The 18,916-nt window shown below is 41.4% G+C and overlaps 1 protein-coding gene across 2 annotated transcripts in view; it reads right to left on the reverse strand.

Moving 5' to 3' along the window:
- Positions 1–18,916, reverse strand: part of LOC126101153 (ribonuclease P protein subunit p29) — a 108,902-nt gene that overhangs the window by 2,518 nt on the left and 87,468 nt on the right. Inside the window, exon 5 of one of the 2 annotated variants that reach the window (XM_049911846.1) lies at positions 17,900–18,073. The exons of the other annotated variant lie outside the window; for it this stretch is intronic. Coding sequence (XP_049767803.1) covers positions 17,937–18,073 — 137 coding nt within the window. The 3' untranslated portion in view covers positions 17,900–17,936. The remainder of the gene's footprint in view (positions 1–17,899; positions 18,074–18,916) is intronic. 2 annotated transcript variants of the gene reach the window in all.

The raw sequence follows: 18,916 nt of genomic DNA on the forward strand, positions 1-18,916 counted from the left end.
GCCATCATGTAAGTCTACAATGTCATTAGTCACATCTGAACCCGCTGAATAGTTGAGGTGCTTAGTCCTGTACAAAACTTCAGAGCTATAAAGTAAACAATTTAATTCCCCCAAGGACTTTACATTATTAGGAAGATTTTACATTAATTTTTCATTATAACTTAAGATTTATATGTTTGTGGTATTGTAAACAAACATGGTTTTTGTTATTTGTTGCTGACTGTAATAAGTGAGATCAAAACTTCATTTTCAAACTCAGGATTTGTCAACAAGCAAAATCTTATACTGTGGTCGAACACAAATCCACAGAGGCTTCTTTACACATTAGGCCAATGTGTCAAATCATAGTATGGTATTTTGTATTATTGTTTATCCTACCATAGTTGTTTTTATGCTCTAAAACAAAACAAACAAACTGTTTACCTTATCCATATTTTGTGGGGTATGATATGAATGTACTGTTTCTGTGAGTCACAGCCTCATAATTACCAGTCATTTGATATCCACTGTTGAATAAAGGCTCCCTGTGCACTTTTCCTTGCATCAGTCACCAGCTATTCATCTCTATGTTGCTCCTGCATAGGTTTCAATGGCATCTGTGCACCTTTCATTAGGTAATCATCTCAGTCTTTTGTTATATCTGGGAATTTAGAAAAGAACATTAGTCCATCTGCTATCTGCTCGCTTTGCAACTGTTCGCCTCCATAGCTGAGTGCTTAGCAGAATGCCTTACAATAGCCCCAGTTTCAATCCCTGGCCAGGTCAGAGACTTTATCAACTCAGGGACTGAGTGTTGTGCTATCTTCATTATTGTTTCATCCTTATTGAGGTGCAAGTCGCAGGAGTGGCATCAACTAAAAGGATTTGTACCAGGTGAATTGTCTACTCAATGGGAGGCCCTAGCCACCTGCACGTTTCAGTTCATTTACTTCACTCCTCCTCTGATCCACCTCCATTTCATTTTCCTGATTCCTTTATTTGGTTTTTCTATCTCTTCTAATAATTCCCGACATGAATCTCTCCATTACTCACTGAGCAGAAAAGTTTCTGAATGGTTTTTACATTAGTAGTTCATTTCTTAGTGTAAGAAATGAAAACTGTTAGTGCACATATTTTAAACTCTTTTTTTCAGACCTAATGGAATCTTAATTTTTGGAAACTTATTTAGTTAACTAATTTTCGAAACCTTATTTAGTTTACCAAAATACTCCAGCCTATTTTTTACGCCTATGTTTCTTTTTTCTTTTTGTTCACTCAAATCGTTGTTTTCAACTGCCTTATGTACAAAAACTCATCAATTGCCTTCGTGACTTCATAGTTAATAAGGCCTATTTTCTTCTTGATGTGCCAATTATTCATTTATTGTTGTTATTGATTTTCTACTGTCCTATCAAACTTTTTCTATTAATTTCTTCTACTTGTTGTTGAAGTTCCTCTACACTGGTGAAAATGGTTTAGATATGTTACATTGTCACACATTGCTTCTTCTTCCAGTTTAGAATTTCTCAATGTACTGATGAAGAGAATTCCTTGAAATATACATTCTTCTTTATATTAATATATCTAAAAACAAAGATGGTTTGACTTACCAAATGAAAGCACTGGCACGTCGATACACACACAAACAAACACAAACATACACACAAAATTCTAGCTTTCGCAACCAACGGTTGCCTCGTCAGGAAAGAGGGAAGGAGAGGGAAAGAGGGAAGGAGATGGAAAGATGAAAGGATTTGGGTTTTAAGGGAGAGGGTAAGGAGTCATTCCAATCCCGGGAGCGGAAAGACTTATCTTAGGGGGAAAAAAAGGACGGGTATACACTCGCACACACACACATATCCATCCACACATATACAGGCACAAGCAGACATATCTTTATATTAACGTAGATTTTTTAGTGCCTTGTTTCTCATGATCTATTATAGAAGTTTAGCTGAGTCATCTAAGGCTATCTCAAAACGTTTTAATGTCAGTTGTAGCAGCAATTCACTGTAATAGCTTCAGTCAGTTATGTTATATCTACTTCAAAACCAGCTCACTTCTTTGCATAATGTAATGTTTGGTTTATGTGGTTGGTGGTAATTTTAGTGTCCATTTCTTGTGAAATAATTCTTCAGTTTTTGAGGAACTTTCTTTCTATGCAGACAGCGTGTACATAATTTTGAAGGTTCCTTCTCTTCCTTCATATTGCAAAAACACACTAACACGAAAACTGAAAAACAAAAGTACAAAAAACGCACCACGAAGGAATTACAGACATGGAACGGAAATCTTTAGATGTGATGTACATGTACAGACAAACAAGTGATTACAACTTCAGAAAAACTGTATGATTTATTCAGGAAAGAGAGCTTTATAAATTGAGCAAGCCAATAATACATTGATTCATCTCTGGCCCATAGGCAAGCAGTTATTCAGCTTGGAATTGATTAATAGAGTTGTTGGATGTCCTCTTGAGGGATATTGTGCCAGATTCTGTCTATTTAGCATGTTGGATCATCAAAATCTCAAGCAGGTTGGAGGGCCCTGCCCATAATGCTACAAACGTTCTCAATTGGGGAGTGATCTGGCAAACTTGCAAGTCAAGGTAGGGTTTGACAAGTGTGAAGACAAGCAGTAGAAACTTGCCTAGTGTGGGCAGGCATTGTCTTGCTGAAATGGCTTGCCTGAAGGGCAACAAAATGGGGCGTAGATTATCGTCAGTGTACCACTGTACTGTGGTGCGATGGTGACTAAATGGGTCCTGCTATGAAATTAAATAGCACCCCTGGTTGTCGGACCTTATGGTGGGCAACACTATACCAACCAGTCTGTCCCTCACTGTTAGACCCACTTTTCATAGCAGGGCCGCTTTGGTTGTCATCAATGGCACTCCAACAGCACTGCAGTATGTCAATGATATTCTGTGCCCCCATTTTGTTGCCCTTCATGGCAAGCCATCCAGAGCTTGCATTTCAGCAAGATAATGCTCATCTGCAAACAGTTGCTTGCCAAATGCTATCTGGACCAGCAAGGTCACCGAATCTCTCTCCAATTGCAAACTGGCAAGGTCCTGGTATTGTTGGCACGTTTCAGTTCAATTAAACTTGCTTACTACCCAATTAATGAGGATGCAAATTTTCTACTAGATCACATGTAAGAGAATTGAGTGACAGACTTGAAGAGTTTTTTTTTCCCCTTTCCCAGAATGTATTATCTAGAGGAATGAAATTATAGTCTGGGCTTTGGGATTCATGGGCTTGTAAGCATATGGTTATTACCTTCCAGCTAGAGCCCTTGGACACCCTTTATAATGCTCATCCTTTGGCATCCTTGGAGCCCATAGTATTAGTTTTGTGCTTGTTGCTATCCTCCCAATCAATATATGACTGCAATATCAAAAACTAAGTTCCGGACATATTCCCTAAGAAGTTGCTCACTGTCTTCACATTTGGTAATTGAGCTGGCCATTGATCAGGACTACTGCAACCAGTCTCTCATTGCCCTAACTTATACGTAGCTGTATTATCATGCGCAGACAGCACTGTGCGTTCCGTCATATTGGTAAAACCTGAGCACGTAGATGATTATAATTTTTATCGTCATCAGCTGCACATCTTGCATCATGGTTGAGAAATTAATGTTCAAAAATGGTTGAGAAATTAATGATCAAAAATACATGTAGTAGAAATCTAGGGTCATCTTTTTTTGGAAGTTAGAGTGAAAGTGGTCATTGGAACCATGGGCCAACAACATTTTTGTCATATATGTATGTGCCATTTGTCACGAATGTTGGCTTGACCAGCCTTGATTGTTGCATGTTCCTCTGTATCTAACACAACTGATTTTTGTCAGTGTCACACTGTGAGAGAGGGCATATGTGTAATGTCTGTTCATCAATTTGTATGGTATGCTCACTGGGTACTACCATCTGCTGGGAATCCCATAACGCTAAGTTACTTTATCTGGAAAGAATATTAGGTTTATACATAGATCACCTAAACAATCCACAAATGTAGGAGATGTATTATTTGATTGCAATACATTTGTTTTCAGATGTAACTAACTGTGACAAAGTTCAGGCTGTGTGCTAGACTGGAACTCAAACCAAGATAATGCTGATACACATGCATGTTCTATAAAGTGCACCATTTAAACATGCCTCATAAACGTGACTCAAAATGTCTTTCAAGCTGTCTCCCCACACCGTCCATAATCCATGAAGGTATCTCCAGAAATCAGAAAAGGGGGGGGGGGGGGGGGAGACACACTCTCCTGAGAAGAAGCTAATAGTTCTGAAAGATTGGACAGTTTTTTGTGCTTTGTGTGCTTATCACCAATACATAGAATTTCACCTGCTGTAGGTAGCAGCTAGTACTAGCTAGCCATTCATAACATTATTGAGCTTCTGTGCCTTGAACGATGCTGTTTTTTCTTGTCTCATAGATGAACTGATAGGTGCTTAGACTATTTTTAAACAACTGAAAAAACAGTGTCAACATTAGATTTCATTCAGTGCTCAACAATAATGGAAATACCTCGATGGAAAAGTACATAAAATTAGGGAAAGACAACCACTAGCCTACTGCTGACTGATGTGTAACTCACAGACACATGTAGTAGAACACAATATTCATTAGATTTTGGAGTATCTGTCTTCTTCTAGCATACAGTACACACGTTCACACACATAATCACACAGACACACAAACACACACTACCACAGCCGTAATGACACAGATTAATAATTGAGAGTAGTTGCCTGGGCTGATGGATGTGGGGACGGAGTTGAGAAGGATGCACAAGGAAAGGAGGGGTAACACGATAGTTTGAGACAACAGCAGGAAAGACAGATGACTCAGTGGGTGCACAACAAAATGAAAGGAGTTCTGAGGGGGTAGAGTATATAAGAAATATAAAGAAGGAGGGAGGGGGTGGGGGGGGGGAGGAGAGAGAGAGAGAGGAGTAGCCAGTTTGTTAGTTGTCATCGCCACATATAATTCTGTGCGGTAATTGCAGAATATCCTACATATAACACGGCTGCTTTCACATGTGCCTCTGCCTTTTATTGGGCAGGAAGTGCCTGTGACTGGACTGCATTGTTGGCAGATGGCTGTATGAGACAGCTCTTGCACCTGGGTCATCCACAAGGGAATTACCCATGGGGTTCGGGACTGGAATAGGATGGCAAGGATATTCTGTAGGTTGAATGTGTGGTCGAACACTACTTTGGATGATGTTGGTAAGATTCCCCTCACCTCGGAGCATGCCAAAAGGTAGTCGAAGCCCTGGTGAGGGTGTAGTTGAGCTTTCAAAGGCCAGGGTTATATTTCGTAATCAGAGGAGTGTCGGTCAGTGGCTGGTTAACACATTTTCTAGTACCAGAGGAGAAGGTGGCACAAAAGGTCTGCATATGTGTGAGCTGTGTAGGATATTGTATGTCAGTAAACATTCTGGTAACGTTATCGGTATATTTCAACAACACCTGCCTACCACTGCAGATGTTGCATCCACACATGGCACTGCTGTAACAAGATACTTTTTGCAAGGAACAAGTGATAGCTGTCAAAGTGGAGGTATAGTTTGTGGTTGGTGGACTTGATATTTATGGAGCCATCTGAGAGGTAGAGGTTGACATCTAGGAAAGTGTCTCTTTGAGTTGAGTGGAGCCATGTGAAGTGAATTTGGGAGTAGTTGTTGAATATATGGGGAAAGAGCAAATATTGTCCTTGCCATGAGTTTAGATTACGAAAAATCATCAATGAATCTGAACCAGACAAGGGGTTTTGTTTCTGACTGGATAGGATGGATTCATCCAGCTGACCTATAAATAAGTCGAAATAGGATGGTGTCATGTGAGTACTCATGGCAATACCACAGACTTGTTTATACATATGGCCTTCAAAGTGAAATAATTGTCTGTCAGGATGTGCCTGACCCGGAGGATTAAGAAAGAGGTGGTGGGGAATGCTGAGAAAGGTAGTGTGGGAATGCTGGTGTACAAGCATGTCGTATCCACAGTGACCAACAAGGAGTTTAGTGGTAATGTGATAGGATCTATGAAGGAAGTGAGCAACATCTTGGATGTAGGATGGGAGGTTACGGACAGTGGTTTGGAGGTGTTGGTCAACAAAGGCAGTAGTCCATGGGGCAAAGTTTGTGGAGGTTGGGAAGTTGGCAAAAGGTAGAAGTGTAGGGAACTGCTGGTGTTAGGATGGGAGGGATATGGATTTATGTGTCAGGTTTTGGGATGGCAAAAACTGTCTGCAGAACGGATATGGTCTGGATCGGTTTTCAGGTTAAAGATAGTTGTGTGTCGCATAGGAGAGGCATTCGACTCACTGGGCACCGATTTAGAGAAGGAAGGTGAGGCCTGGATAGAAATGTGGAATTCTTGAAAGATTACCAGGGAATGACAGGGGGGATGTGAAACAGCAGTGTCACAGTACTTGTTGTTTATGTAAAGAAATTGATGCATGTTTGATTTTTATAAAAATTACACAAGGTTATTCTGTGTATTAAGTTGTGACTGGGAATGCAAAATTTATTTATGCGTATTTACAAGTATGAACACACCTGATAAGACGTCAATAATGTGTACAAACACATATATCTACATAATTATTTATGATACTATGATCATGGGTGATGAATGACCATGCTGCTGTAGATTATTTAATAGTTTGGGGCTGGTGGATGGAGAATTTCAATGAATTGCAGTTTCGGGGTTAATGCAGTGGAACAGAGGAAGGGGTTCCTAGTAATGTTCTTCCTTGGATATGTAGGTCATGTGTTAAAGACAGGAAAATCACAGTACAAGAGGTGAAGATTTCCACACTTCAGGCAAAGGCTGAGGCCATGAAAACTGATTTAGAGATGGTGCAGGCAGGGTAAGGGGGGGGGGGGGGGAGGAGGAAAGATAACAGGAAAGGGGAGGGGGCAGGGGGGGGGGGGAGAAGGAACAGTTTGGACAGTTGTATTACTGTTGAGATAAAGAACAGATACAGCCTGTTATGAATTGAAGGGGAGAAGTCTCATTCAGATTTTTAAAAAAAGTAGGACACAGCAGATCATAAATAAGAATTTAAGAGACAGTTTGCAAATTAAATTAAGTCAGCTAGATAGCAGTCTTGGGAGAGGGAATAGGCTAACAGCTCCTGGAAAAACTAGGTTCAGGGTGTAATGGATCTGGGAGATGTGCTATTTTCTACCGGATTTGTTGATACCAAATTTAATGAGGGAGGTTGTAAATGTTTTCTTATATTTTTGTCAGAATATTTTTTGTGGATTGTAATTTGCCTTATTTTATGCTAATTTGTTTATATGTTCGAGAGTGACAGCATATTGATTAATATTAGTAGATGTGACGAATAATATCAAAGAGACTGGTTACAAGTGGAAGCTTGTGTGTTGCGTGAAATGTCTTTGACACTGGAGTCGTCTTTGACCATAGAGTCAGTTGGCAGTGAACACTCTGTGTGTGACGGTGGAACAATGTACAGGTCCCTGTTATAATAATTTGGAAGTGACCAGCAAAAATGAGTTATTCTACTAGTTTTTTATATGAACATCAAGAAGGAAGCACATCTGGAAAAATGGTATTTGAAGCACCAAAACTGAGGCAAACGCATTGAACCAGGACATTTCCGCAGCCGACGAAACAGCATTATGGAATCATACTTTCACTAAACGACTGAAGCCAACACACAAAAAAAAAATGCAAATATCATCTTATAAACATCCACGGAAAAGTGAGTACTGTCACGAAATATGCTAAATTCAAGCATATAAAAATAGTGAGCATATTTAAAGGGTACCAGGCCACAAGTATCATACAACCTAGTGCTAGCCTTGATCAGATAATACAAGGACATTGAGACACTGACTGTGGATTTGAATGAAGAGAATTAGGTACTGATAGTTGAGGGTGCAAGCAACAGTCTGGAAAGGACAGAGAATACAGTATCAGGAGGGACCTGGAGAAGCTAGGTGCAAGAACATTATACACACTGTGGGCTTAGTTAAGTTTCTGCTGTGGCACAATATACCCTTTATGAACAAATCCACCTGGAAGGTTAACCAGGAACTGGTGGGGTTCTTACTAAGATAGGGAGGGGCTTACATTGGTTCTGTGCCAGTTCCTGCAGTAAGTGGCAAGGATTCACAAGACTCAGCCTACACTTTGTAGCAGAGGAAAGAAAAATTAGCTGAACTGACAGCTGAAAATACAGGAAAAGGGTTCAGGGTGGGGAGAGAGATCATCAAGGACAGAATTGCTGAGATTACAGGTCTGAGAGGAAACCTTTTTTTCCCTCGAAATATCTTATTTAGACGGGCTGCTTTAAAGAACTGCTCGACTATTGTGTTGTTGCTGTTGTTGTTGTTATCTCCAGTTCAAAGCCTGGTACGTGGCAGCTCTCCATGCTAGTATATCCTGTACAAGCCTCTTCATCTCTGCAACCTACGCCCACTGAACCTTTTTACTGTATTCAAGCCTTGGTCTCCCTCCAATTTTTATGCCCTTACTTTCTTCCACTAGAAAATTTATCAATCCTTAATCATTAATGATATCATCTGTGATCGACTGTCAAAGATCTTGGGACAATCCTCAAGGTCTTGCTAGCTTGCAATTCTGCAAAATAAAGGAGCATGTGCAGCCCAGCTAAGCGGTCTCTTGGGCCCATCTGCGAGCAGTGCTCTATGTGACGCCAGACAAATAGTTTCTGCACTGCCGAGTCTGTAGTAGTAGTAGTAGTAGTAGTAGTAGTAGTAGTAGTTGTTGTTGTTGTTGTTGTCGTCGTCGTCGTCGTCGAGAGTTCAGGGAAGATCCTGTGGGAGTTGTCTGGTGTTGCTCTGATAGTTGGTTGTATGGTGTTGTTCCTTGACTGACATAGTGCACCTTGCTGGTAACCATGGTAGCCATAGTGGACTGCTACCAGATACAGCCTATTAATAGAGATGCTGCGCATCGGCAATCAGAAACATCAGACAGTGTTTTCGGCCACTCCCCATATTAATCACCTGCTGTGGATGCTTCCCAAGATATGTCTGTTGATGGAGAGCAAAAGAACACTTCAATACATGGTGAGTGTCATGTCTGCATGAAAATGGTTTTTCACTAGCAATGGGACAAGAGGCTCATTTGTGCTCTGGACATCTGAGTTTGTGTCTGGGCTTTGAAGTGCATGAACTTGACTGGCCCTAAAGCTTTTTTTGGGTTAAGAATTTGTTGTTTTAAGAACAGTGGTTAAATTATTTAAAATTCATTGTGTGTTTGTTGGTACAATATCTTTTAGACATTCTTATTGTCTTGGTCCACTTATTTTAGTACCATTGCACTCCTTGTAGTTCATCTTGAATTTAAATGATTATAATGCTTGAAGCAAGTTGTGAAAGGTTACACCTAGATTGTAATTCCTTGGTGCTCTGTGTCAGCTGATTGTACTTACATTGCCAAGTGTTCAAATTCTACCTTAAGGTAAAGTGTATGTTCTGTGAAAAATTCTGTTCAGCATTCCGGGGCATAAACTTTTAGCAAATATTAAGTTTTATTACTGGTTCTTCAACTCACCTAATTTAATTTGATTTTCACCCTAAGACTGGCTACATAAGTGTCAAGCATGTTTTCTTTTAATTATGTTGAATGATTATTCACCAATATATGTGTGTTTCAGATTTTGCCTATAACAACATGTGTTAATATGTTATTTGGAGGTAGCAGTCAGCAAGGCTGTAAAAACTATTTGTTTGAAGGCTTTGCCATTTGTTGTGTGCCAACATTATTGTCATTTGAACATCTTTTAAACTATTCAGATTGTTATTTGTTGGTAATTTATTGTTGAATAAATGTATTAATTTGTGTGTGGTCCTCTGGGTTTGTGTCCACGATCCTTCCATGCCAAAATTGAGGTGTTTTAAATTTTTTTGTCCAGTAATATAACTAGGACTGCTCAATTAGAAAATTTCCCAATCCTCGATACCTCAGGATGTGTACTGTCAACCAATCTCTTCTTTTAATCAAGTTGTGCCATAAATTTATTTTCTACATAATTTGATTCAGTACACCCTCCATAGCTATTTGATCTACCCATGTAATTTTCAACTTTCTTCTGTACCACATTTCACTTATGTACAAGGCTACACTCCAGACAAATACCTTCAGGAAAGACTTAAATTTATATTTGATGTTAACATATTTATCTTTTTCAGGAAGGCTTTTCTTGATCTTACAGTCAAATTTTACTTTGACTCACTGACTACTTTTAGTGTTTCATTTCTTAATCTATTTCTAAAAGCATCGCCTGATTTAATTCAATTACATTTCTTTAACCTTATTTTTGTTGTTGATGTTCCTCTTATAGCCTCTTTTCAAGATACTATCCATTCTGTTAAACTGCTCTTGCACGTCCTTTGCTGTGTCTGCAAGAATAACAAAGTTGTCGGCAAACTGCGAAGTTTTTTATTTCCTCTTCTCGAACTTTAATTCTCTGCCCTTGGTTTCCTTTATTGGTTGCTCAGTGTATGAATTGAACAACATACGGGAGAGGCTACAACTGTGTCTCCATTCCCTTCTCAACTACTGATCCCCTTTCATGCCTTTCAACCCTCAATTGCAGAATGCTTTCTGCACAAGTTGAAACACTTTTTTTGTCACTGTATTTTATCCCTATTACCGTCAAAATTTCAAAAAATGTACTCTAATCAAAACCATCAACACTCTCTCCAAATCTATAAATGCTGCAAACATACATTTATCTTACTTCAGTCTATCTTCTAAGATAAGCCATTGGAAGAGTACAGCCTAGTGTGTTCCAACTTTCCTCCAATCACCAAACTGATCTTCCATTCCCAGTTTTTTCATTCTTCTGTAAATAATTTGTGTTACATTTTGTTATGATTACTTATCAAAATGATATTTCAGTAATACTCACACCTGCCTTCTTTGGAATAGGAATTATTACATTCTTCTTGCAGTGTGAGGCTATTTCGCCTGTCTGATATACCTTGCATTCAAGAAAGTAAAGTTTTGCCATGGCTGGCTCTCCTAAGGATCTCTAGAAACCTGAAGGTATGTCTTCCACTCCAGGGGACTTCTTTTGATTTAGGTCTTTCAGAGTTCTGTCAAATTCTTCTTACAGTACCGTATTTCCATCTCAACTTTATGTATTTCCCCTCCTATTTCTATAAAATTGTTTTTAAGTTTGTTTCCCTTATATAGACCCTATATGCATTTCTTTCATGTTCCATGCTTCCTTTATTTACTTAAAGGCTTGACATATGATCTCTTAATATTCATATATGTGCTTGTCTTTTCTGCAAAGATATTTAATTTTCCTATATGCTTCCTCTAGCTTTCCCAAAGTAATGCATGATTCTGCAGCCTTGCATTGCTTTCCAGACATTCCTCCTTTTACAGTTTGCTCTTCTTGACAGCTGATGTTTAGATGTCTGTATTCCCTTTTACATACAGCATACTGATATGTCTGGATACACAAAATCATCTATCAGTGCAATATTAAATACAAACTACACAATGATGAAATGATTTTGACATGGTGTTCACAATAGTTATTTTAGCATTTGAAAACTATGAAACAGTTTATAAAAGTAACTTTGTAAGCTCATTCGCAAACTCAGTTTTGGAACAGAATTTCCTTTTCTTTAGGTATTTAAGCCCAGAGAGAAGTGAGCTGAATTTTCTGGCACAGTACATGTAACACATACAGCGTGTTAGGGGTATAAGTGCAGATACTTTTACTCGTAACTGAGAATAGTGTACTGAACAACATTACATCAGTATTTACTTCATATGCAGACTAATAATTATAACTATTAGTAGTAGTATGTTTTTAGGTTGGTTAGTACTTCCAAGTATATGTGGCAAGAGCAATGCCATTAATGCTTATTTTCCCCTGGGCAGCAGGACAGGTGCTGACATGTGGGCAAAAAATGGTAAGTCTATAGTGACAGGTGTAGTAAACTTAGTGACGCAGTTATGACCGTGCAGAAAATGTCAGATATTACGTGTTTGCAGGACTGTTAGATGCAGAGGAAAACAACTAACACACAGAAGAGGGTAGATATTAAGGTACCAATGATCACAATATACACATTTATATCCCTAATACCCTGTATTTGCACCAAGAATAGTTTTTTTTTAATTCATATCACCTATCATTCTCCCATCTGATCAGACTTTAGCATTGCATTCATAAAAAGAATGGTTCTTTAGAATGAAGCACACAAGGGAAAACATATATTGCAAAGCAGCAGCAAGTATTTGTAAGTGCCAAAACAATTTGTAGCAAGAGGTTCTTTCAATTACTTAAAAAAATATTTTAATCACTTTTTAGCTTCAAACTTCTCATTATTTTACAAATGAGTTAATGTGTAAAATGTAAGGAGAAGATCAAAAAGTTTCCATTTGTGGACACTGATGCAGCATATATGCAACATAGTGCACCCCCAATGCTGATACACACACACCGGTATGTACGCAAGGATTAGAGTGGCATTCATGCCTTTCCAACACACGTGCAGTAAATGCAGAAATGTAAACTATGGCAACATTACTACCAAATGCACCCATACAAATATCTGGAGATTCATTAGATATGAATCATCAAAAAGCCCCAGCACATTTTTATTGAAATCAAAGACAACTGATCTGAGTCTCTCTCTATGGCATCACAAAGCTATGCAACAGCTATAAAAACACAAATGGAAACACTGAAAGAGAACAAGTAACTGCTGACATACAGGTTGCCAGCAACTTCATATGATTTCTATAAACTTTAATATGCAAAGCAATTAAAGTCGACTAATGAGCAAATTGATTCCAACCACTGGAAAAAAACTGAAATGGCAACTTTTCGAAATTAATATCCTAGGCTCACTACCGTGAGTGGATTGTCGTCAAGGTAAAGTTCTGGTTCCAGGTGAATGGTACGATGCTGACAGAAGTGCACGACATACAGTTTCGCGGCTGAAAACTGGAAACCGTGGGCTAGAGCCCATGACTGCGCCTTGTGGATGGCTCCCTGTAGGGGCCGCTCAGCAACACCAGTACTGGAGGAGCAGTACGAAATGCAGAAGTTGTCTGCATACAGAGAAGGTGAGACTGACAGCCCTACAGTTGCTGCTAGACTGTTAATGGCCACTAAAAATAGAGAGACACTCAATACAGAGCCCTGCGGGACTCCATTCTCCAGGATATTGAGGGGGGCAGGGGGGGGGGGGGGGAACTATGGGCGGCACCAACTTGGACTTTGAAAGTATGGAGCAACAGGAAATTTTGGATGAAAGTCGGGAGTGGGTCCCAGAGACCCCACTCATATAAAGTGGCAAGGATATGATGTCGCCAGGTTGTCTCATACACTTTCTGTAAATCGATAAAGACAGCAATCAGGTGTAGGCACCTGCAAAAGGCCGTTCAGATTGCAGACTTGAGAGACACAAGACTATCAGTGGTAGAGTGACCATGGTGGAAACTGCCCTGACATGGAGCCAGTAGGCCCCGTGAAGAACATTGGTGAGGCTGATAGCTATCTACATCAAGTGGGTTTTTACTGGGTTTGAGCACTGGAATGATGGTGATCTCCCGTCATTGTGATGGAAAGGCGCCATCACACCAGATACAGATGAAGATGATGAGGTGGTGTCGCTTGCAGTCCGACGAGAGATGTTTAATCCTCTGACTGTGGATCCAATATGGCCCAGGAGCTGTCTTGGGGCAGTGTGTAAAGGTGCTGAGAAGCTCCAACTCTGTAAATGGAGCATTATAGGGTTCACTGTGACTTTCAGCGAATGAGAGGAGCTTCCCTTCCATCCGCTGTCTGAGGGTTCGAAAGGCTGAGGGTTAATTCTCTGATGCAGAGGCTTGAGCATAGTGCTCAGCAAAGTGGTCGGCAATGGCTTTGCATCGGCAGAGAACACGCCATTAATGTTAATGCCAGGGACATCTGTCAGGGTCTGGTACCCAAAAACATATCTAATCTTTGTCCAGAAATGGGAAGGTAACGTATGGCACCCAATGGTCATGGCACACCTCTCCCAACACTCCTGTTTCCGTCTTTCTATACGCTGGCGAAAGCAGGCACAGAGCCGTTTAAAAGCTATTTGGTGCTCCAGGGAAGGGCGCCACTTATGTCACTGTAGAGGTTGCCGACACTCTTTAATTGCCTCAGCGATTTCTGCCAACTACCAAGCTGGGGACACCCTAAGGAACAAGGGATCGCATTTTCCGCTGGCGAAACAATCATCCTGGTGACTCGCTCAACCACCACATCGATGTTACCGTGGGGGGGAGATACAACGGTGACAGCAGAGGTGAAAGCTTCCCAGTCTGCCTTATTTAAAGCCCATCTGGGTAGGCCTCTGTGGGCATGGTGCCAGGGGAGTGACAGGAAGATGGGGAAGTGGTCACTACCACACAAGTCATTGTGGGCTCTTGAGTGGACAGATACGAGAAGTCCTGGGCTGCAAAGTGATAAGTGAATGCCCGAGTAAGTACCATGCACACCACACTGAAATATGTGGGGCCCCAATACTCAAGAGGCAGAGGTCGAGTTGAGACAGTAAATTTTCGACATCTCTCTCGGCCAGTAAGCATGGTGCCACCCCACCAGGGGTTCTGGGCGTTAAAATCACCCAAAAGTAGGAAAGGTTTAGGGAGTTAGTGAATCAGTTCAGCCAATACATTCAGGCATACTGCACCATCTGGAGGATGGTTATTGCAGATGGTTATTTCCTGTGTCATCCCTATCCTGACAGCCAAAGCTTCAAGAGGAGTTTGAAGGGGCACAGGTTCACTACATACTGAGTTCAGGACATAGACATAATCTCCACCTGACGCTCTATTATATTCTCTACGGTTCTTGTAATATCCCCTATAGCCACGGAGGGCAGGGGTCCGCACTGCAAGGAACCAGGTATCCTGGAGGGCAATGAAGAAAGTAGCTGTAAAGCTTAACAGTTGCTGTAGCTCAGTCAGATGGTGGAAAAAACTGCCGCAATTCCACTAGAGGATGACGTTATTGTGTGGCTGGGAAGGCATGAAGTCACAAGGAGGCAGGTTACACCTCAGGGTCACCTGCTGCCACTGACTGAGTATTGGTAATCATTCCTATTGTGGATGATGCATCAGTGAAATCCAGGTCCTCAGGGTACACTAAGATCTCCACTTCATTCTCCGTAGGGATGAACTGGTAGGGAGTGGTGGTGTTGGGGGCTGTGGAAGGTCCTGTTTCTTCGCATTCTTCTTCTTGGATTGCTTGCCCTCTTGCTTCCCTTTAGGAGCTTGTTGAGAGGACATCTCCAAAGTAGCTTCACGCAAGGAGGAAGACCATGAAGCTCTTTGTCCAGCAGCTTTTGGCTCATTTAGCCACTGGTTAGTGTCCGCTGTGGCATTAATGGAGACCTTGGAAGAGAGGGTCCCAAGAGACTCCTTCCCCACCTTCCGCACAAGACGAGCTGGAGGATGCTTTTGCTTGTCCAGCTGGAGAGAGGGGACCAATGTCCCAGACATTTGGGAAGAGGGGGGAGGGGAGGGGGGGCATTGCTTCCAAAGTAAGTGCTTTGGGAGCAACAGAAGATTTGCCCCCTACCACCAAGTGGGTGGATGTATTCTGGTGGCCCGGAGGGACCACTGTTCATGGCACAAAATGTGAAACTACTGGCACTTGTAACAGCGATACTGAAGTTTCTGCAGCATATGTGGACGTAAACCAAATGGGGTATAATCGTTCAATTTTACGTTTAGCCTCTTGGCAAGTCAACTGGTCCAGAGTCTTGTACTCCATGATTTTCCATTTCTTTTGGAGTTCTGTGCAGTCTGGCGAGCAGGGAACTGGTGCTCTCTACAGCTGATACAAGTGGGAGGAGGCGCATGTGGAGTATCTGGATGCAGTCTTGACATGTGGCGCTGCAATTGCAGTGAGAAGACATGTGCCCGAATTTCCAGAACTTAAAGTACCGCATAGGGGGAGGGATGTATGGTTTAATGCCACAGTGGTAAACCATCACCTTGACCTTTTCAGGCAATTAACCACCCTCAAAGGTCAAGATGAAGGCATCAGTAGCAACCCTATTGTCTTTGGGTCCCCTGTAAACATGCCGGATGAAATGAACGCCCTGCCGTTCTAGATTGGCGTGGAGCTCGTCATCAGACTGCAAAAGGAAGTCGCGATGGAAAATAATCCCCTCGACTATGTTGACGCTTTTATGAGGAGTGATGGAAACAGGAATATCATCCAGCTGAACACAAGCCAGTAATGTCTGGGATTGGACTGGGGATGTCTCATCTTGAACAGTACTTTCACTTCCCCAAGCTTATCCTCAAGATGTTCAAGAAAAAATTCAGGCTCCATAGGTAGAAAGGAGTCCCCAGCCATTCTGCTACAGACTAAAGACCGAGGCGAGTATGGCTCTCTGCTTTCTATAGCCCTATGTTCCTTCCAAGGTGTACCGAGGGAGGAAAACGATTTAGGGTCATATCTGTCTGCATCATATTTGTTCTTGCCCTTCTTAGAGACTGCTGGCGTCGTTCAATCAGCCGCAAGAGGTGACTTCATCTGCTTCATTGCGAGTCATCCGCACTGATGCCACCCACTCCGACCAAGGGCTCTCCCCGCAGGTGCCACCCAGCCACAGCGAAGGCTACCTGGCATGATGGCATGATGGCCGTTGCCAGGAGTCCGGGTGCCCCACAAAAATGGGCATCTACTCCTTGGCATACGTGGGGAGTTTGCAGCTCAGGCATCAGCAGTGTGATCCATGTGTTGTCAGGGGGCTACCACGAAATGGGTACACGACGGCCCCACCACAACGGACTGCCTACCGTGCTGGTTATTGGGCACAGAGAAGTCCAATATTGTCATGCAGGCAAATGAGGACAACAGGGGAAAATGACATACCCCGGAAAGTGTCCTCACCCAAATACTTGAATTGCAGGTGGAGGTGCTTAGCCATGACGAGAAGAGGTTCAGGAGTTCGAAGCTACGGGCACTATGGATAACTCGTGCACCAAGTAAGGTATTCTTCCCCATATGGGCCACACTTCTGTAGAATTTTGAAAGTAGCAGGTCAAACCATAAAATGGGACCTGGACTTATAGGGCCAAAACGTGTGAGGCTTCTTTTAGTCACTTCTTACGACAGGCAGGAATACCTCGGGCCTATTCTAACCCTGGACCCACAAGGGGTTTCTAATTGTAATACTTGTCTTGTTGTACTAAAACTTTAACATAAGATTATGCCTGTTAATGAGGAAATTATGCCATAATTTTAAATTGGGTCAGTAGTTACATGCAACACTGAAAATCAAATTTAAAGCTTTAAAACAAACGTTCTGTGCATAGTGTTGTGGAATGGCGAAAAAAAAAACGTAAATTGGCGTTCATAAGAAGAAGAACAACACCAAAAATGCAACAGGAGCTTAATATGTAGGAAATTGTCCACGCAACCTGCCACTGATGATGCCTTGCAGAAAATAAAGGCGAAACGCGTATGGCATAAAATTGTGTTTTATTCAGTTGCTGTCAGACGGTCCATAAGTAAAAATTATTAATATACCGTAATTTTGTTATTCGAGTAGTAATATAGTTGAGAGTGGCAATCCACAGCTCTCTAAATAGACAATGATATACAAATGGCAGCACAATAGTAATTGCATATTATCTCTAGTGTAAGACCTGTCTATATCAAGTGGTGCAGGGTCTTTATTTCATTACTATACTTTGCATAACATTTTATGCCTGTAAGTAAAATTCTGTTGAAAGTTACAGTAAAGAGGTCTCGCACAAATAGAGAGAAATTAAAACAGAACTAACTACGTGGGGAAAGTAATAACTATATAATCTGTTGCTGAAAGTAAATTCTTTGAGACAAAATGTCATATTTGAACAATTAAAAAGAATACTTACTCATGCATGGCTGAAGTGTAACGAGTTTTGCACCCAACTATAGATCTGGCAACAAGAATGATTTTATTTTCTTTGCACTTCGTTCACTAGGCCTGATGCAAAAGTGCTTCCCATATATGGTAAAAGTAAATGATGACAAAGTGAACGTAAATATACTGTTCATCTTTGGCACAACTACAAAAAGAAGAATGAAATTGTTTTATATACATATATATTCATATATCAATCTAATACTGAGTAAAATATATCTAAAAGAAAGATAATAAGACTTACCAAACAAAAGCGTTGGCAGGTCGATAGACACACAAACAAACACAAACATACACACAAAATTCTAGCTTTCGCAACCAACGGTTGCCTCGTCAGGAAAGAGGGAAGGAGAGGGAAAGACAAAAGGATTTGGGTTTTAAGGGAGAGGGTAAGGAGTCATTCCAATCCCGGGAGCGGAAAGACTTACCTTAGGGGGAAAAAAGGACAGGTATACACTCGCACACACACACATATCCATCCGCATATACACAGACACAAGCAGACATTTGTAAAGGCAAAGAGTTTGGGCAGAGATGTCAGTCGGGGCGGAAGTACAGAGGCAAAGATGATGTTGAAAGACAGGTGAGGTATGAGCGGCGGCAAATTGAAATTAGAAATTAGCGGAGATTGAGGCCTGGCGGATAGCGAGAAGAGAGGATATGCTGAAGGGCAAGTTCCCATCTCCGGAGTTCTGACAGGTTGGTGTTAGTGGGAAGTATCCAGATAACCCGGACGGTGTAACACTGTGCCAAGATGTGCTGGCCGTGCACCAAGGCATGTTTAGCCACAGGGTGATCCTCATTACCAACAAACACTGTCTGCCTGTGTCCATTCATGCGAATGGACAGTTTGTTGCTGGTCATTCCCACATAGAACGCTTCACAGTGTAGGCAGGTCAGTTGGTAAATCACGTGGGTGCTTTCACACGTGGCTCTGCCTTTGATCGTGTACACCTTCCGGGTTACAGGACTGGAATAGGTGGTGGTG

This window comes from Schistocerca cancellata, chromosome 9, assembly GCF_023864275.1.
Source record: "Schistocerca cancellata isolate TAMUIC-IGC-003103 chromosome 9, iqSchCanc2.1, whole genome shotgun sequence".
In the NCBI taxonomy this organism is placed as follows: Eukaryota; Metazoa; Arthropoda; class Insecta; order Orthoptera; family Acrididae; genus Schistocerca; species Schistocerca cancellata.